The 20,777-nt window shown below is 34.9% G+C and overlaps 2 protein-coding genes across 3 annotated transcripts; both read left to right on the forward strand.

Annotated features, from left to right (window-relative positions):
* Window positions 1-520: 520 nt before the first annotated feature.
* LOC144563078 (uncharacterized) lies at window positions 521-8,652 on the forward strand. Of its 2 annotated transcripts, XM_078312450.1 has the most exons (8): window positions 522-736; window positions 1,130-1,612; window positions 2,004-3,565; window positions 4,523-4,792; window positions 5,839-5,919; window positions 6,665-6,773; window positions 7,298-7,364; window positions 8,168-8,652. In XM_078312450.1, exons 2-8 carry the CDS (start codon window positions 1,153-1,155, stop codon window positions 8,268-8,270), a joined length of 2,652 nt encoding a protein of 883 aa, XP_078168576.1. In that variant the 5' UTR covers window positions 522-736; window positions 1,130-1,152; the 3' UTR covers window positions 8,271-8,652. The 2 variants fall into 2 exon arrangements, with proteins under 2 accessions (XP_078168577.1, XP_078168576.1); XM_078312451.1 differs by lacking the exon at window positions 5,839-5,919 and having other exon boundaries at window positions 521-736.
* Window positions 8,653-14,724: 6,072 nt separating this feature from the next.
* Window positions 14,725-19,233, forward strand: LOC144563468 (uncharacterized). Its single transcript, XM_078312945.1, has 4 exons — window positions 14,725-15,002; window positions 15,768-15,924; window positions 16,643-17,044; window positions 17,448-19,233. The coding sequence occupies exons 1-4, from the start codon at window positions 14,803-14,805 to the stop codon at window positions 18,750-18,752; spliced, it is 2,064 nt and encodes a 687-aa protein (XP_078169071.1). The 5' UTR covers window positions 14,725-14,802; the 3' UTR covers window positions 18,753-19,233.
* The last annotated feature ends 1,544 nt before the right edge of the window (window positions 19,234-20,777 follow it).

The raw sequence follows: 20,777 nt of genomic DNA on the forward strand, positions 1-20,777 counted from the left end.
ATTATTCTTGATTATGATCAATTATTTCTGATTAATTACTTGACAGTACTTGTCCGTTTGACAAACACATATCGTTATTTACAACATTGTTTTTTCTTATGTTCCCTATTTTTTTATTAAATATTTTAAGAATACCATTTAATATGCAGTTCACAAACTTTAAATTTTATTCCTTTTTAATTAAAATATTTATAAGAGATATTTATCAAATTTAAATTACTATAAATATTTTAATTCTTTAACAATATAATATACATCTACAAAAATTATCACTTCCAAGTTCCAACCTAGCTCTCCAAGAAAAATGACACGTAATAACAATATTTTTTTTATTTTTTTTTTGGAAAAAAACCCGGAGGCATTATATTGATAACAAGGATTACATTACATCAGTTGGGATTACATTTTTTTTTGTAAAAATACAGGGTGTGAAAAAACAAGGGTTTCTAAATGTACAAGGGCCCAAAGGAGCAGGACATTACACCCCAGTCAATTTAGGAAGAGCACGGCCCAGAAAATCAACAAAAACAAATTCCAGCAAGTCGGTGACGCTACGCTACGCCGGAAGAGAAGAATCGGTGTAATTCGGACGGACGGACGGACGGTGATTCGGGGAAATCAGCAAGTCGGTGGTTCACCGATTCAAGCGTTGCGTTTCTTCGCCCAACACCTTCGCTTCGATCAACCCCTCTCTCTGACTCTGCTCAAGTCCCGTAGTGGATTTGGTAACAATTAGGTTAGTTTACCGATATTTAGATTTATGTAGGGTAGGGTTTAGAAAAACGCCAAATATCGTATTGAGTTTGTCGGATGCCGAAAGATTTTCCAAATCATCCGACCAACAATGTTCTATTATTGCAAGGGTTTAGGGGTTTAGGTGTTTAGGGTAAGGTACTTCTCATAGAAACAATTTGGGGGCCTGGGATCCTTCTGGCCACTGCCTCGCTCTGTCTCTGTGAAGTGCCATTGCATGACTGAGAATTAATGAAGGCAAAACTAATGCTAATGCTAATTTGGGATAAGTACCAATTTTTTTTTTATTTTTTGATAAAAGGCCTTAGTCCATTCTATTACTAGAACAATAAGTACTAATTGAAGTTATCTAATATCTGGTTTTATTTAAAATCAGGATCTCCGTTTACGAGCTGTCCAATGAAGAAAGATAAAGTAGATGGAGAATTAGACAATAAAGCTGGGACTTTATATGGCGAGACTCAATTAATTGAAGACCCATGCCCTTATGAACCAACCCAATTGTATGGTGGGACACAAGCACTGGATGATCCAGTTGGTCCCGGGTTTACAGAGGTACTGGAGGATCCAGTTAACACAACAATGGAGACACAGGTGGTAGGGGATATGGGTGATTGGATTGAGACACAGTTGGTAGGGGATATGGGTGATTGGATTGTGACACAGCTAGTAGAGCATGAAGAAGGGGAAGAAGCGGAAGGAGGAAAAACTGGTTGTGAGAATGGGCCATGTGAGGCTGACTGTAGGGCCGGAAACTGTAGAGAGAGAGAAGAGAAACAGAGACTGAGGGGAAAATGTGAGGAGAAAGAATGTTTGGTCAACTCAGATGCTTCCACTGATGATGAAGGTTGCAGTTCAGGTACAAATTAACTTATATGTTATCATTTTGTAAACAAGAGCCTGCAGATAGTTATTGCAATGATCCAAGAAATGTTGGTACCGGTACAGATGTGCAATCAATTCCAGTATATCCCACTAAGGCAAAATTAATCTATTCCAATTCAACCACAAACAAGCCTAAGTAACTCAACCTGATTACATGAGCTAAATTAAACGAAAGTAGCAAGAATTAATTAAATAATTAATCTTAAATTTTGATATTGACCTAATAATATTTCAAGTTGCACAGTAAAGCAATGTGGGAAAATTGGTTTATCCACGCCAACCTTTGAAATATATTGTCACAACCCTTAAATCTTGATTCAGCCCATACATAGAACTGAGATTTACTAAAAATATATTGAGTCAAGGTATAATTCAGAGGAGACTGACTTCTCTTCGAGTGGCGTCAGTACGGTCAAGTGCACGAGCAGCTAGCCGCAATTTTGCCTCCAAATCAGATATTGGTGCTGTTAATGGTACATCAAAATCTCCAAATTTGCTCACCAAATGCACCGCACTATATAATACTGCAGTGAGAGAAAAAGTTGATTCTAAGACAGATAGTGGACCAAATCAAGCCAAGGACAAGACAGTGCGTCAGCTTTTTGCTGATGTGGCAATTGAGACGGAAAGAGTCTGCTCGGTATCAGCAAACCCGCTACCAAAAGAATCTGTACCTGTATTGAGCTATATGGAGTCCCAAGAGCCAGGAATCCTCTCCCAAGAAAATGCCTTAGAACTAGTAGACAAGCTTATTGCATCTCATGAAATGAGCCTTACTCCAGTGGAAGGTAGAAATGTTGAAGATTTTAATAATCACAAAACTACAGCCAGATTGCCTCGGACTTCTGCTCAGACTGGGACCATACAGCTGGCAAAGAACATGGGCCCCGCCAGCTTGGCAAAGAAGGCTGGAATCTTTGATTGGGTTGATGTCAAAGAGGATGAAACAGGTGGGGATTTCTTCACAAAAAAGAAAGATTTGTTTTATGGCAGAAGGAAACCTCAAAGTCAGCCACCAAAGGGTAAAGAGAGAGAGAATGCTAGAGGTTTGGGCCACTCAGATTCTCGTTTAAATTTGCAGCCAAGAGACAAGGTTTCTTATGAAAGCATCAGGAAGAATCTTTTTAATGAGACAGAAAATGAAGGTGCTGTTCATATGATGGACAATGTGGGACCCGACACACAGATAGCTGTAGAAGCAATCCAAGCATTGGTCCATGGCTCACCTGGTAGACCTGGTTCATCCAAGGAAGCAGAGAGAGTGGGAGAAATTGAGTTTGAGGGGATTTCTAATGATGGAAGAAACAAGCCCATTGCTTCAACTAAAGTTGTAGAAAAAACAAAGGAGAAAGTAAGGACAAGAGGGAGAAAAAAGTTGATGCCAGACGAGGACAAATTGGTAAATAGTGCAAAGAAAAGAAAAGTACCTACAAAGAACCAATCTGTAACTCCTGAGAAAGTCAGGAGTGATACTAAAAAATCTACCTTGGATATTTTCTCTGATTGGGCATCCATTCCTCGTAGAGCAAGAAGTTCACCTCTAGGCAAAACTGCAACACCTCCTAAAAATTCAGGCCAGAATTCATCATGTGGAAAAAAGAGGGTCTTTATAAGAAGTGCAACCGAGCTATTGGATAAAGCAAAGAGGAGGAGAAAGGTCTTTTTATCAGATAAAGAGAAAGCTAGCGCACTTTCTATGGAAATTGGCAAAGGATCTCCGTTTTTTACCCCTAATAAATCTCAAAAGAAGGCATTGAATGGGGGCTCATACCGGCCATCTGTTCAGCAAGAGATGCTTAGGTTAGAGATGGGAGAATCATCAGTGGTGAGAAAATGTAAGGATTTAAGAATTAGAAGAGATTTTTCTGATGCCAGGGTTCTGCTGAGTCAACATTTGGATGAGAAAGTTATCAGGCAACAAAGGAAGGTAATACGTCTCAAGTATTGTTTATCTGTACTGCTCAGTTCATAAGCTTCTGTTTTCCATGTCAGACTGTAAAATATTGACAATTTTACCTGTAACTCTGTATCAATTTTTTTACTAAGCCTGAATAACTATGATCAGCTCAAGCCTATTCAATGATTTCTCTAATATCGGGAAAACTGCCAATTGATTAATTGAGTGACTCTGACGAACAAAATTTGACAGGTCATTTTTAAGCAACTTAACGTTGGTTTGAAATTTGCTTGACTTAAACTTGATTTTTAATATTTATTACTACATCAAAATAACTGAATCTCAATTGCAATACTGAAGAAACATTGGGCATTCTTAGGGTAATGTAGTGAAGAAAATTATTTTCTTACATCATGAAAATACTTATTATACTCTTTTTCTTCGTCATTTAAGTAGAGCCATCTGACAAGGAATGGAGCTGCAGATGCTAATATAATGTTTCTTGGGGTGTACTTTGCATTTTTTCTGGTTGTTGAGTTGCCTAGTTCTTTGAATGCATGTAGGTTTTACCCTGTTGAAGGAGGAAATATCACCTATCATTTTGCTCTCCAAATTTTATAAAATATCTAAATCCATGTCCTTGTTTATATAGAGACGAATACTGATGTAGGTAAAAGTTTGTCCTTTTAATAATAGGTGAAGTGCATTATATTGGAGGTATTATATCTTGTTTAAAGGGTTATACATGACATGATTGACATCTCACTTTTTGTATCTTCCATATTTTGGAGTTGTTTGATTGAAGCAAATTTTATTTATCTCCAACCAAACAGCCCAAGTAATGGCCCAAATTACGTCCTACAACATTTCTTTTGTTTTCCTTCCATTTTTGATATTATTTGCCAGATCTTTCTGGCTCTTTGAATTTGTATCTCAACTCCCCTATTATCTTAATTTTGGGCTTATGTATACTTTTATTTCATGCAGATTTTAGAACGGTTAGGGATCCCAGAAGCTTCTAGTATGTTGGACGGAACCCACTTTGTTGCCAACCAGTTTGTTCGAACCAGAAATTTGTTAGAGGCAATGGCACGAGGTAAGCCGATCGTAACCCCTGCCTGGCTTGAACGGTGCAATCTGTCAAGCCAGTTTGTAGATGAGAAGAACTTCATTCTGAGGGATGCCAAGAAGGAAAAGGAGATACGCTTCTCCATGCCCAATTCTCTTGCCACTGCTTGCCACAACCCTCTATTAAAGGTACCTTTTGCACTCCCATGCACACAAAGTTCACAAAGAGGCACACACATGTATACATCATAAGCTATGGGTATCCAAAATGAAATTTATCTCATACCCTCCTAAAGCAAGGGAAATATCATCTCAGCCCCCTCTTCTTGATTAATTATGGGAATATCATCTAGATCAGCCATCTCCTAGATTTTTTTATTGAATTTTTAATTATTGCTCATTCTCTCATTTGACTAGATGATATAGAAGTCTAGTTTGGGTGTGTTTTGAATGAGATAGGGAGGGGAGGGGAGGGGACAGGGATGTGGTGATATCTTGCATTTTTTTGGGGTATTGGTGATATTTCCTGTTTGCGTGGGTAACGCATGTTAATTCTTGTCATTAATTGTGCATGTGATATTTATTGATTTGGTTGGTCACATGCATGATCATATCCATTATTAACTAGCATGCATTGTAATTCTTTATTAAGTTTATTTTGGAAAAATTTTGGTCAACAAGGCCAATAACTAAGCAACCCCCCCTACTGTATGATCTTTTTCTCGCTGTGATATGCATTTCATGTACTAAACACTTTTTGGAACCAGTATACCTTTTCTTTAAGACAGTTGATCACTTTTTAGTAGTAAGCTTTCTATCTGATTTGTTTTTACTTGGTTGTGCTTTGTGATTGCTTTTATTATATTTTCCCTGACAACTAACCAACTGACATTAATTTTCATTATGGTGTGCTAAATCCTTCTGAGAGCTAATTAAGCTCAAGCTGATTGTCCTTTGGTCCATTTCCTGGAAGTGAATTATATTTTTTATGTGTTGCTTCTGTCCAGTTACTAGAATGTACCAAAAGTTTAAATTTCTTAAAATTGCATTGTGATCCATATTATATTTTTTCCTAAATACTTAATTAAGGCTGTTTGAGAGCTCAATGGCAGTTTAAGCATACAACAGGTAACCAAAAGCCACTAATGAAAATTATAAGTGCCCTTACATTACCATACTACATTGTTTGCTAAGAGGCATACAAGTGACATCTTGTCTGGAAATTTTATTTTCAGGGAAAGAGAGTTCTGATAACGCCTAGCGTCAAGCCTAGTCTAGGAGTTGTTAGAAACTTGGTTACAGTGTGTGGCGGAACGGTACTTCCTGTTTTATTTACTCCTACAATTTCAAACGTCAATTGGTAGAGAACAAAATCCCAAGTTCTCTAGTTATTTTTACTCTTTGGAATATGATAAAATACTGCTTGATATTTTGCATATGAATGGATTCAAAATGTGACTCTCTTTGCATGTGGTTTAGTATCTTTTGTGCTTTCAATAATGAGTGTTCTAAATTTATTTTGGCTTTATCATCAACTTTCATAGTTCTACTTGGTTAAAAGTCATCATAATCAAAAGTAACAGAATATACTGGCTGGCATTTTCAAATCACACCAATATCCCTTTGTATCTGTACCTAACACCCTTTAGTTTTTGGAACATTCACAATTTATCCTGAACTACCAATATGAAGTGAAGGTTGAATCCAGCAAAGGTAACTAAATTGCCCCCATGTGTTTCTTTATTACTCCATAACTTCTTTGTAAGCAAATTGTAGAAAATTATACCCCAAAATATCAATATTTTGGGCAATTTTTCTACTAATTGGACTTAACAAAATAAGCTTATTAGCAGGGCTAACCTTTAACAGACTCTTCAATTTCTGTTGCACCTGTTTAATTGTTCGGTTTATCTGCAGAAAAAAAATATTTGTGTCATTTGCAAAAATGTAAAATATCAGGAGCTTTTATGCAAAAGAATGTGCCCGTAGTTTTTCTCCATACTAAATGCTCAATAACTAGTTTCGTTGTAAATTCTTACAAAATTAACACAATCTGTGTAGCCAATGGAGAGGATTGTGAGCTCTCTTATTAAAGGAAAAGTACATGATGACCTTTTGCTTGTTTCATGTGAAGAAGATTACCAGACTTGTCTACCACTGCTTGAGAAAGGTAATTACTGTTCTATTCTGCTCTTCTTGCAAACCTACGTTCACCCTGTTTGCAAATTGCACATTGTATTTATCATATTTGCACAATACCCACCTTTTAACACTAATTAAGATATTAACAAATAAGCTTAGGTTTCATGGTTGCACTACATAGAAATGTTTCCCTACTTCAATAATGCTTTGTATTTTGAAATTCAGGCTAAACTAAAATTTGGTTGGTTGAGATTGTGGTATTCGAGGTAATGTGATTAAGTGTAGTATATGGCGGACTTGTGAAAATTAGGTTAAGAGCAATTAAATCTTGCTTGGTGTGACCTCTGTTTTGACAAGTCAATGTTTTATGCAAACGACCTAGGTTTGGCTGCTGCAATCATGAGAAAACAGCAATTGGTTTTGACAAATGTATGTATATGCAAGTTCAGTGAATTATGGGGTTTAGTTTGCAAAGGAACTTTCTCTTATTTCCAGCATTTCTATTTTAACTTTGAAACTTTCATGTTCTAACTAGTGCAAAGCTTCTGACAGGTGTTAATGCTTACTGTTCTGAACTTATCTTGAATGGTATTATCATTCAAAAGCTGGAGTTTGAAAGGTCAGTTTTAAAAAACTCACATAGGTCGTATTAAAATCTAAAAAGGAAAATATGATTTTTTTTCTATTATCGTTAGCATGATTATGAATGGATGCATTCCAATTAACAAAATTTCTTTTTCTTTTAGTAATGGCCACCCATGTCTTTTGGTGCCCCAAGTTGAGCTATTCTTGTGCATTAATATTTTGAAATTTAAAACTAAAACAACATTGAAGCCTTTGATCCTGTTCTTCATTGTGCAGGATTTGTGCACTTGCAAATTTGTAAATTTTTAGCCCGTTTTTGTACAGTAATGAAACCAAAAAAATTAGAGTTCCACTTGGTAGCACTGGCTAAAATTTAGTCCATGTGCTTTTTGGGGTTTTGATCTTGTTCAAAAGGGTTTAAAAATTTACAAATTTTATGAATGCTAGCATTTGCAGAACATGATCAATGATCAGATTTGTTGTCTAGTTTGGATTTAAAATATTAATGTGAATGGGAAACTTTTTCAACTTGTGGCACCAGAAACCCGTGGTAGAACCTTCCTCTTATTGTTATTATTTTTAATTTGCATATATCACACTTTGCGGAGTCTGAAAGAAAATTACACAGAATGATATTAGCAAATATCATTGCAATAACAAAATATAATGAAGTCAAGAAAAGAAAATGGTGCAAGCTAGTTTGCAGTGTGATTCTGCTTTCTTTCATTTTCAATGCAAATCGCATTTTAAAAAGATTTATTTAAATTGAGTCTGTTTTTAAATGAAAAAAATTATAATAACTAGAAGAAAGAACTCCTAATTTCTTCTCCCCCTCAGGCATCGGCTTTTCTCTGATTGTGTGAAGAGAACCAGATCCACAATATGGATAAGAGATGAGGAAGGTGGCACATTTCTTCCAAGTCATAAATCTGGAGTATGAAAGTACCAGGTTTACTTATCAAAATTCAACACGATTTCAATGGGATAGCTGGTATTAAAAAAAAAAAAAAAAACTCCAATGACAGAAATTCAGCTCTACCCTGAACAGCATTCCTGTGCTGAAACACACAGCTGGTCTTACCACGCACCGATGACACAACTCAAGTTATTTCAATTCTCTCTTGCTCATCTCCACCTTTCTTCTGATTGTGCTGGGCCCAAAATGTGTACATTTTGATGACAATTATATTGGTGCTATATTTTTATCTAATTATGTACAATTTCTACCAAAGTTTTGTACAAAAACAAAATGACTGCATGGTATAACTGTTTTTATTTTGATCTAATATCAATTAACATCATAATATACCATACGCGTGCTATATCAATGTTTCCAACACCCTTGTGAAGTTTGTGATCTTTCAAGGGTTATTCATTCTATTGATTAACTGCACCATTATCTAAGTCTTGTATAAAATTTGGAGATGTTTGGACAAGAGTTGTCCCAGGAAATTGACATCATAATCTCTTATGCAATTATGATAATTTTTTGATGTAAAATGTATTAAAAGTAAATTTAAAAGCCATCTTTCTATATTATGCATTGTAATAACATATTTATTCGAACTTGAATGCTACTAATTTGAATGCATCGAAGAACTCTGTACAAGACGTAGCATGATTTTTGCAGACTCGTGAGCTGATTAAATACATATTTTTAACTAGATACAGTTTTGTCAAGTATTCGCTGAAGTTTTATCTAATTATTAATAACTGACTTTGATAATTTCTGTTTGCGACAATGATTTTACAAGATCTATTGGATGATAGCCCCTAGCTTCACTCGAACCTGTTAGTGTTACCATAGAATTTGTATTTTATGAAAGTATTAAATATTTTTAAAGAATCAGAATGATGACCAAACTTTTTTGATACCATGGAAGCGCCTATGCGGTTTCCTTTGCACCCTGTTTGGAGAATTTTTTTTTCATAAACCATAATTAATAAAACAAATTTTACGGAACCAATATGATTGATTTTTCTTTTTCAAAAACCATAAGGACCGTGGAGTTCCCACGGTCTCAAAATTGTCTTTTCTCCAAACCGTGGGGTTCCCACAGTCTCAATTTTTTTTTTTTTTAAAACATAATTTTTTTCCAGACTGTGGGGTTCCCACAGTCATCAATTTTTTTCCAGACCGTGGGCAGAATTGATGTGGTTCCTTAACATTTCACACAATTACATTCCTTTGACACCCACAACAAATTTTATTTTCAAAGGAACTACATAATTGATGCATTCCTAAATCCTCTGAAAAATGCATTGGGAACCCCCCGCCCACACACACACTCTCTCTTTATTTCTTTCTCTCTCCAGGAGAGGAACTATAAAATTAAGATATGAATGGTTAGAGATGTCATGTAATTTTATTTTATGAGGAGAGGTAATAGTAATATTTTTTGTAAAAATTAAAATTTTTAAGGATAAAATTGAAAATTTTCATTTCTGGCTTAGCCACCTTTCTCTTTCGGAATGAGATCCGGTGCTTTTCTTTCTATGCTATTTCCGTGCTCTTTTCTCTATCTCTCTCCTCTTACTTTGGAGCCCACGTGATTCACTTTCTCTCTCTTCTCTTCTTTGAAGAGAGATATAGAGAGAAAATGAAGAGCAGCCGGCTGCTTTTCTACTAAGAAAAGCAGCGGATATGGATCCTTCTCTTTCACATAGTTCCGCCACTGCTTTCTCCCTTCTCCCCGAGATCTCTTTCCTCTTCCCCTCCACGGTGTTTTGAGTTTTATTTCTCAATTTGTTGCTTAGTTTTAGATCCATATACAAATAATCTCTAGTCTGGATAGAAGACCTCAATGCCTTCAAATCTACAATTTTGACAAGGTAAATTCCTTCAAATATTTTGATTACTTATTTTCCCTGATTTAATCTAGAAATTAAAATAAATTTATTAGAATTTGTAGAATTGAAGTGTTGAATATAAAAGAAGGATAAGAATGAATTTTATATTATCATCATTGTTTTATTTTTCAGACTTATTTTTTAAAATTTAAATGAAGTTTGATGATTTCCGATATTATTGCAATGCTAACAGAGAACAGTAATACAAAGAACGATAATAATAATAATGATGATGATGATGATGATGATGATGATGATAGTGATGATAGTGATATAAATAATAAGAATACAAAATAAATAATAACTTTATATAAGAATATACAAAGAATATATGCAGCCAAGTTTGTTTGCCATTGCACCGAATTTTTTCTTTCGACCATCTAAAAAAAAAGATAAAATAACTCATTTTTTCTTCTGAAAATTTTATTTTTATCAAGAAAACTGATTTAATCTGTGATCGCAGATTAAATCCACAACCCAATACACGGTTTGCAGATTCAATCTGCGATCTTTTTTTGTTTTTTGTTTCTGGTCTGAATTTTAAACTTAGTCAAATCAAAACTCATTTATGACATTTGTGAAAAATGAATGGGCCCCACTATTTAAAGAATCATAGCACCATAGCAGGGGAAATAGGGAAGCGTATCCTCTGCGGAGTCGTAAGTTGTGGAGATGTGCGGAGCTTTTAATCTGGTCCGTCCATTTGTTTTTGATCGGACGGACCAGATCAGATCTCTATAGTTCTTAGTTTAAATTTTGAGATTTTTTTCAATTCGGACAAGATCTGATATGGTCCGTCTAATAAAAAACGAACGGACCAGATTAAAAGCTCCGCAGTTTATGACTCGCAGAGGATACGCTTCCGGAGAAATAGCAGTGTTATCAGAACCGGACCGGACCAGACGGTTGGACCGAAAAAACCCGAAACCGATCACATGTCTGGTTCGGTTCTGTTAAATTATCGCTTCAGCATTGTATCGCTACTGGACCGGTGAAAAAAAGTTTTATCGGCCGGTTCTTATAATATTTCGTTGGACAAAACCTCGTAAAAATCGTCCACGCTTTTAGCTTGAAATCTGAAGAAATTTTGAATCCTTTGCTTTTTGCATTTTTCTAGGAGTTTAGGCCTCCTCTAGAGCTGCTGGACTACGTGAAACCCAAACATTTTGCATCTTGCTGGGATTCTCTCCAATTTGAAAAGAGTTCATTGCATGCTTAGTGAAGATCTCAATGATTGGATATGAAATTAATGGTGTAGATCTTTTTAAAACCATTCAATAAAATCTGAAAAATAGAAGGGTAACTTTAAGTGTTAAATAATTCTTGTGGGTTTTAATGTGTAGACTTGATCTTCTGTGTTCGTTTTTGTATATAAAAGTTTGTATTCAAATTGTTATTTAATGTCAAAATTAAAAAAAATTCTCAGATTTAGAACTTAGTTTTGTTATGTCTTATTTCCGAATTATATCTAAATTATTCTTGAATCACAAATTTTTGACCTCACCTCACCGAACCCGAATAATTGTTTTGTTACTATGCTCCTAACAATGATATACTTAGAGTGCTTCAATTAGTGAGTGGCATTTTACTTAGCTATTTACAATGCATATCTAGGTTTTAGCATTTGAACTTTGTTGTTGATTAAAATTTTTAGCTATTAGAAATATTAAATTTTTATTTTGTATTATGAGGCTACTTCAAATGTGTCAGGCTACTTGTGACATATTATGTGTCAACTGTCAAGTATAACAGATAATCAAAATGTTGAACTTCTATTATATTGTTGGTTTTCTATTTTTTTTTTCTTGATATGTTTCTCTTTGTTAGAGTTTGTTAGAATTGCATGTTTTATTTAATCAGATATGTATTCTCATTATTTCTTGTTAGAAGATATAAAAATATATAACTAGTTTGTCCCTTAGATAATAATTTATATATGTTTTAAAAAATCAGTAATTAAATCAGTTGAACCACTGATCTGATCAATAAACCGTTGAACCGAAACTTTAACGGTTTGATGTTAACATTGAGAAATAGTACCGACAAAATACAAATCAGAGTGGGCCCGCAGTTTAAACATCAAAGACTGGTTAAAAAAATGGGACCAAGGGTGGCCCACAGTTTGAAAAAGAATGACGCTGTTGTTAATTTTTCGGAGCAAAAGACTGCGAGAAAAAAAAAAATCTGCATAAAGGTCGTCGATTCAATAAGTGATAAAGTCAAAAGGAAGCGATCACAAAAAAATATAATTTTCTCAAAAAATGAGTTATTTAGTTTATTTTCTTTTTAAAATAATAAAAAAAAAATTTCAGACCACGGCATGCTAAGGAATGCAATTCCTTAACACCATGTTTGGACGAAGAGCAAAGGAAGTAAAGGGAGGTGAAAAATAGAAGGGAATGTAATAGAATAGAAAGAAAGATTAATATATTAAATATCTTTGTATTTGAATGATTAATGAGAGAAAATAAATTTGACTTTTTTTTTCCATCTTATTTTTTGTTTGATTGATTAAAATTTAGGAGCATAATAAGAAATTTGATGACTAAATATTGTATAAGAATTGTGTAGGTAAGATGTGTTGGACATTTATGTTATTTTTGTTTAAAATATTTGTAACAATTTTTCTTTCCATCCATTCACTTCAAATTGAGAGGAAAACTGATTCTATTAATTATAGAATAATCATTTTAGTACCCGCGCTACAGTACCTGCACTATAGTAATCGTGCTACAGTACCTGCACTTAGAGAAATAATATATTATGGTCCCCACTAATTATATAGTTTTCATTTTACAATCCCCGCACTCGTTCTTGCGTCAATCTTTCAACAATAACAACAACAACAACAACAACCAAGCCTTTAGTCCCAAACGAGTTGGGGTCTCGCGTCAATCTTTCTCTAACAAAAATAGTTTACTTCATATGAATAAATATTTCAATGCATAGATATAAATACTTTTAGTACTTAAATATTAATACTTTCAGTGTCATATGTAAAAAAAATACTTAGATATGTAGTTATAAAATACTTTTAGTGTCATATGTAAAAAATACTTAGATATGTATACCTTTGTAGTTATAAATACTTAGAAGATAAGATATTAACACTTAAACAAAATATTAATACTTTGATGCGTGACTTGTTATGATTATCCTTTTTGGAGTTCTCCAATCATCACCGCGTCAGTCTTCCTCTAACAAAAATAGTTGGTCTCATACGTATAAATACTTCAATGTATAAGTATAAATACTTTCAATACTTAGATATTAATACTTTTCAGTGTCATATGTAAAAAATACTTGCAAGTATAGGTATAAATATTTGTATAACGAGGTATAAATATTTGTATAACGAGGTATAAATACTTGTGCGACGACGGGTATGAAAGTACGTCATCATGGATCTCATTTGAAAGAAAATATTACGTAGATATTAATAATATGGAAAAAAAATTAAAATTGTGGAGATTTTGCAGTCCTTGTAGAAAGTTATCTTTCTGCATTTAATTTTCGGTGGTCCCCCCCACGGGTACAGTGATGCGGGTACTATTATCTTCGAGTTATAGTACCCGCACAATAAATAATTGTTCACATCATAGCTATAAATACTTCCGTACATAGGTATAAATACTTTTGTACATAGATATTAATATTTTAGAAAAACAAATTCGAATTGTGGAGTTTTTGCGATCCCCACAAAAAGTTTATTTTTCACATTTAATTTTCGGTGGTCCCCCTTGCGGGTAGAGTGCGGGTACTGCTACCAGCTTCCTCAATTATAATGATATAAGATTAAACATTTCACCTCCTATATATACCCTTCGCCTCCGACATAATTTTATCAATCAAACACGATTCAACAAAAAAATTTCTTTCTTTCCATTCCGTCCCTTCCTCTACTCTTCATCCAAACAAAGGTGTAATAGGGTTCCTTCATAAAAAAAATCTGGACATCTATCTGTTTTTTGAAAATATTTATTACTTTCCAAAAATAAAAATTCTTCTATTACAACTTACCCCGAAATTTTTATTAATAGGAAAGAATCTGATTTTTATCGAGATATATAAAAAACATGATAGTGTATAACGCCCTCTGGACGTTATAGACTATCACGGCTAGAATTAGTGATACTAATCACTGCACTTATTAAAAAAAAAATTTCTGGCTATAATTAATAATCACGCCCATATTGATATGGGACCGAATATGCATATGCTCGGACGTGATTATCAATCATGGCCATAATTTTTTTTTTAAGTTAATTAATAAGTGCGGTGATTAGTATTGCTAATTCTGACCGTAATAGTCTATAACGTCCAGGGAACGTTATAAACTATAATGTTTTCCCTATATCTCGAAAAAAAATCAGATTTATTTTCCATTATAAATATTTATTTAATTAATTTTCTATTAATAAAAATTTCGGCAACTTACCGGCCCATAGATTTTCTATTATATTGACCCCCTAACGGGTTGGGTCTGATTAGTTTCGGTCTTTCGGATAAATGAAGTTTGGTAATCCAAAAACCCGAATCATTCGCGACCTTTGACGAAAGTCACAAAACCCTTGAATGCTATAACCGTAAAACCTCTCTTTACCTATCTCGTCGAATCGGCCATGAACCTCCTTAGAAAAAGCCTGGCTTCCTCAATCTCTCTCAGTAGTAAACCCCCCCTTGTTTCTCTCTCTCTCTCTTATCTTCTACTCGAATCGAGGCTTTACTCTGTTCAGGCAACTGAATTCGACAAGAGGAACTTCGCCATTAACAATGCAACCGAGTTCAGCACAGTCAATGGATCTCTCGTTGCCCAGAGAAGGTACATTATAGCTTCCGTTTGTGTAATAGAAGCTGAATAATGAACTCTAATTCTAGCACTTCTTCATAGAGTCCTCATGATTGGTTTTCCCTTTGCATATTACCTGTTTGATGTTTTGCCTGAGAGAAAGAAGGTTTGTTTTCAAACCATTTAGCTGTTGGTTTGTGTTTTAGGATACTCAGTTTTGGTTAAGTGCACATCTGAAGTTATTATTGGAAGTTAAAGTGTTAAATGTTACCATAACAGAGCTTGAATATATCTCTACATGTTCTTTTATTCACCTTTCTCTTGGTTGCAGTTTTGCTTGTTACCAGTTTGAGTGTATAATTATGCAATGTAACTTGAAGCCACTTAGGCTATTTGATTATGTGAACAGAGTTCTTTGTTTTAGATTTTGGTCAAAGTTACTTCCTCAACCGTGTATTCCCTTTAGTCATAGTTTTATAAACCTTTTGATATGATTTATACAAGAAAATGTTTTAATTTTATTTGAAAAGCACGTGAGCAATTTGTTACATGTTTTGGTTTTTGGTCAGAATGAGCTATACTTGCTTGAGACACTAAACTTTACAGCTGCCAATCATGTATTCTGACCTTTAGTCATTGTACAGCTGCTGACCATTTGTTTGCTGCCAATCATGTAATCTCCTTTGGAATTATGAATATTACATGTTTGATGATATGATTAAGCAAGTAGTGTTTGAAGTTCCCTGGCCATGTTTCATATTGTAATACCATCTTCGTGTAATGGGTTAACCAATGCAGATTCATGTCAACAAGCAAGGGAAGGAGCATGATGAGTAAGGTTGAGAAGAGAATGCAAAGAGAAACGGGAAAAACATTAAGGGAAATGAGGCGTGCAAAAAAGCTTAGAAAAAAACTTATGACAGAGGATGAAAGGCTTATTTACAACTTAAGGAGGGTAAGATGACAATAATTTTTTTTTTTTTTTCTCTTTGTATTGTTTTGTACCCAATATTTTAAGTAATTACTAATTACTGAAAATGTTCGTGTTTGCAACTAGTTCATGAAAGTTTTTGGGTGATTTGCAATGAAATTCTTGCTTCCCAAAAATGATGCTAGATGGCCGAACTACCACTGGAGAAAGAGTAATTTATTTGTAACATGAATTAATACTCAAATTATATCTTCTATTGTTTGAAAGACTTAAATTAGTCCTCTTTGGGTTTTCTCCAACTGAAAAGGTAATTGCTTATTAAGGGAAGAGGCAAAAATAGTAATGTCTAATGGCATAGGCATTCTAAACAGTATTGTCTGCAAATAACCCAAAAAATGTTCGTCTTAATTGCAGGTACGATAAAATGTTTGGTGCATTTGCAAGTATTATACAATATTGGGTGTTATGCCTTGCTTTTGTGATATAGATAGACCACAGCATTGGATATTTCTGGTTCTTTCTGGTACTCAGATGTGTTAACTGAAGTTTCAGCAACTCGTTGTTTGTATACCATAATTTACTTTGATTTTTTTGTGTTCTTACCTCCTATTTGTTCTTTTGATTGCTTAAATTAGGACATTTGAGAACTCATTTGATAGTGGACACTAATATATGACCTAAAAGGAATATAACTGTGCCATGCTGGTTTGTCTGCTAACAAATCTTTCTTATACTTGTCTAGGCCAAGAAAAAAGTGGCTTTGCTTCTCCAAAAACTGAAAAAGTATGAATTACCTGATTTACCCCCACCTCGCCATGACCCTGAGTTGTTAACCGAAGAGCAACTTCAGGCATACAAAAAAATTGGTTTTAGAAACCGAAATTATGTACCAGTAGGGGTACGTGGTGTATTTGGAGGAGTGGTACAAAATATGCACCTACATTGGAAATTTCATGAGACGGTGCAAGTCTGTTGTGATAATTATCCAAAAGAGAAGATAAAAGAGATGGCTACCATGCTTTCTAGACTGAGTGGAGGCATTGTCGTAAATGTCCATAATGTCAATACTATCATTATGTTTAGAGGGAGGAACTATAGGCAGCCAAAGAATTTGATACCTCTTAACACTCTTACCAAAAGAAAGGTATGATTCCCTGAAGTACATTTACTTTACCAATAGTGGTAAAATTAATTTTCCATTGGATATAATCAGCCTATCATCATTTCTAATATTTTGATTTATTAACCCTTGCTATGTGATAATCCCCAATTAAATTTTAGCCTAACTACCAATTGTGCAATCATGCTTCAGTATAATCTGTTTTGCCTTAACTTTCAATTGGAAATGGAGGGATCTTACCCTTCTATCTTGGATTGTGCTTAGTTTAGGCTACACTGAGTCGCAATCGGCCTCTATCATAAAGTTAATCACCTCAACCATAACAAATCAGGAGCTTGTGTTATCTGCAATGTTATTTATCCAGAAGCTAAAGCCCTGGTTGCAACCACCAACAATTAATACTTTTTATTTGATCATGATATCACAGGCTCTGTTCAAGGCAAGATTTGAGCAAGCCCTAGAGTCGCAACAACTAAACATTAAGAAAATTGAGCAACTGCTAAGGCGAAAGGGTATAAACCCAGAAGATCCTGTACACATGGCAAGCATCCAACGGGTGGCCTCCACTTTCTTCCGTGCTATTGACGAACAGCAAGGCACTCCATATGTGTTCAGGCAACCTCAACCTGTTCCTGAAGCAGGCCTAGCAGGTCAAAACGAGGACACCATGGTCGATCCGAAACCTGGTAATCTAGAAGAGGATAGTGATCAAGAGGAGCTTGATAGATATATTAAGGAAATAGAGGATGCAGCAGGACAGGAGTGGGAGGAAGAAGAGGCGGCAGAGAGAGTAGAAGAACATAGAATAAGGTATTGGAATACGGAGGATTATAGGAATAGACAGAGGGGTAGATCTGAGGGGGGTAGTGACAACTTGGAGTCCTCAGAAGGGGAGGTGTGGGATGAGGAAGAAGATAGTGGAGATGATTTTAGTAACCAGGAGGTTAAAGTCAGAAGAGATGAGAGAGGGAAGTTTGGCCATGCCAAGGGCTACAGAAGTAGGGAACTCAATGCATCAAGGAGAGTACTACAGGATAGATCAAGAAGTGGGTCTTACAGAGATGACTATAGAGAGGACAGTTTTAACAAATCAAGTGGTAGGAGTCGAGGATTTGAGTTTGATTCTAGCTTTGATGGGAATTTTGGTAAAGAATTTAACCGTGCTGAGGGCTACAGAGATACTGGCCACAGAGGACCAAAAGGAATGGGTAAACTATTCAGTTCAGGATTCGACAATGAGTCCTCAGAGGGGCATATAGACGTGGGTCACAGAAGACCAAGAAAAATGAGTGAAAGAGCTGAGTCTGAATCTGAGAATGAATTGTGGGAATCTGACGAGGGTTTTGGGAATAAAGGATTTATACCTACAAAGGGCTATGGAGGTCTGCATTACAAAGGATCCAGTGGTATGGATAAAAGAGTCGAATGTGGTTCTGATGATGACTTGTGTGAATCTGATGAGGGTTTTGGTGGTTATAAGAGAGTTAGCCGGAGGGAGGGCTGTAGAGAAATTAGCGGCAGCAGATTGAGATGGGCTAAATCTGAGAGTAAATTGGAGTCTGATGAAGGAGAACTTGGTTTGGCAGCTTCTAGGGGTTATGGGTATGATTATCCAAGTAGCACAGATAGATACAAAAAGAGAGACAGGAATAACAGTACAATTGGTAGAGTTAGTCACTTGGAAGGTGAATCTAGTAAGAAAAATAGTGATGAGAGTTGGGACAGTGATTGATTTGATTTCATTATTGTTTTGGGGGCAAGAAAGAGGCGAAGGTGATAAAAAGAGAGCAAGCAGTAGGTTACTTAAGGGCTTGCTTCGAAAAGGGTTACGTGAGGGAAAGAGAAGAGAGAGTGAGCGAAGGCGTGACCAGATCTGACTGCGCCAGGTTACTTGCTCTAGAACTGCAAATTTTGGAGGAAAACGGAGATGAGAGAAGGGAAGATGAGGTGGGCTCTGTTTACAAATTTCTAGAGTTCTGTAACTCCCAAACTGGGGTGTAGAGGAAGTGAACTTGCTGCCATATCTCTTCCCCTTCGGCTGCTTTCCTTTCCTTTAGTGAGGTGTTTGTGGAGCAGTCTAAGAGGACTTCAAAGGGACTTGGAATTGTTTTGCTGGGATTTCTTAGTTAAACTTCTGGTAATGACAAATTTGAGGAAGAACGATACTGTTAAGGTTCTATAACTATGTTTTTCTTTTCTATTTTTTTTGCCTCCTTTTCACTTGATATTGTGGGGCTCGTATTTTCACAATAAGTTCCAACCTGATGGGAAAAGAGGTTGAATGCCTCTGGATTTATAGTAAAAACACAAGTACCGAACCAAAGATTCGGTACCAAGGGGTACCATTGGTACCCCTTTCACCCCGCAGCACACAGAAATCCTAAAACAAGAGGGAACAAATTTATGGTTCAATCCTTCTGTTTTTTTAAAGGTGTATTTCATATTTTTTTTAAATAATTTTATTTGAAACTTTTGAGATTTGTATCTTTGCTATTAGTACTTTTGTTAGGGTCCTATTGGTAAATAGAAATTATAGAGAAGTCTATGGACTTATTAGAAAGAATGTAAGCTCTATATAAACTCAAGAGGTGATTCAATAAAATGAGTAAGGCTACGGTGCTATGGGTTGCATAGAGGGCCTCTATTCAACGGCTCAATATTCGAGTTTTCAAAATCTTAACGGTCGATCCGAACCGTTCAACATGATCTCCATATGAATATGTACTTGCAAATCAAATTTTACATTTTTTAGAATATTTTTACTATTTTTTTAGATTTTTAGAAAATCAAATTTTGCACCATTCAGATATTTTATTTTCTAAAAATCTTAGGAGTAAAAACAAGAAAACGAAAAAGGGGAAAGACTGCAAAAGTCTATAGAGTTCCTATTAAATTAAAATTCTCACAAGCAATATTACTTGCCATTCGTTGGTTAATAGGAGGATTCCGAAAGCGTTCGGGTACAAGTATGATTTCACAATTAAGTTCTGAATTAATAGATGCTTTTTTAAAAAAGCGTTGCAATTCCATACGCAAAAAGGAGGAGACTCTTAAAATGGCAGGGCAGAGTCAAGTATAACTTTTGCACATTCTCGAAGGAAAAAAAAAGATAAAAAAGAAATCATGATAAAAAATAGTAAAAAAATTCTAAAAAATGTAAAATTTGGTTTGCAAGTACATATTCATATGGTGATCATGTTGAATGGTTCGGATTGACCATTAGGATTTCGAAAACTCGAATATTGAGCCGTTGCATAGAGGCCCTCTATTCAACCCATAGCACCGGTAGCCTTACTCCAATAAAATATCTTTTGTTTGGCTGAACTCTTTTGAAACTATTTGTTTTTATAGATTTTATGTTTTTGTAGTAGTATTATTGAAAATCTATGATATGTGGGACAATTATAATTTCGTGTTCATAGACTTATTTTTCTGGATTAATATTAGTTTCATGATATTACAAAAGAGAATTGCTTTTCAGTTTTCGTATTGAAAAATAGATAATTTTAGTTAAAATAATTATTTTTATTTTCAATTTTTGTATTAGTATTGTTATAATTTGAATATTATTTAAAAACAAGTGTATAAAGCATTTATCAATGTATTGCATAGTTGAGGTTAGATGAGCATTAATATGACACAAAACCCTAAGATCTAACCATTCACCAAGCAACATTCTCATATCTGACATAAATTAGCCAATCAAGCTACATTCACCAAGCAACATTGTTATATCTCACATATCTTAGCTCAATTA

Source organism: Carex rostrata, chromosome 12 (genome assembly GCF_964058835.1).
Source record: "Carex rostrata chromosome 12, lpCarRost1.2, whole genome shotgun sequence".
Classification (NCBI taxonomy): domain Eukaryota; kingdom Viridiplantae; phylum Streptophyta; class Magnoliopsida; order Poales; family Cyperaceae; genus Carex; species Carex rostrata.

Coding starts and splice junctions, on each gene's coding strand:
- LOC144563078 (XM_078312450.1), top strand. CDS start 1,153: ATGAAGAAAGATAAAGTAGATGGAGAATTAGACAATAAAGCTGGGACT. Junction 1,613..2,003: donor TGATGAAGGTTGCAGTTCAG/GTACAAATTAAC, acceptor TATTGAGTCAAG/GTATAATTCAGAGGAGACTG. Junction 6,774..7,297: donor TCTACCACTGCTTGAGAAAG/GTAATTACTGTT, acceptor AGCTTCTGACAG/GTGTTAATGCTTACTGTTCT.
- LOC144563468 (XM_078312945.1), top strand. CDS start 14,803: ATGAACCTCCTTAGAAAAAGCCTGGCTTCCTCAATCTCTCTCAGTAGT. Junction 15,925..16,642: donor TTATTTACAACTTAAGGAGG/GTAAGATGACAA, acceptor ATACTTGTCTAG/GCCAAGAAAAAAGTGGCTTT. Junction 17,045..17,447: donor ACACTCTTACCAAAAGAAAG/GTATGATTCCCT, acceptor ATGATATCACAG/GCTCTGTTCAAGGCAAGATT.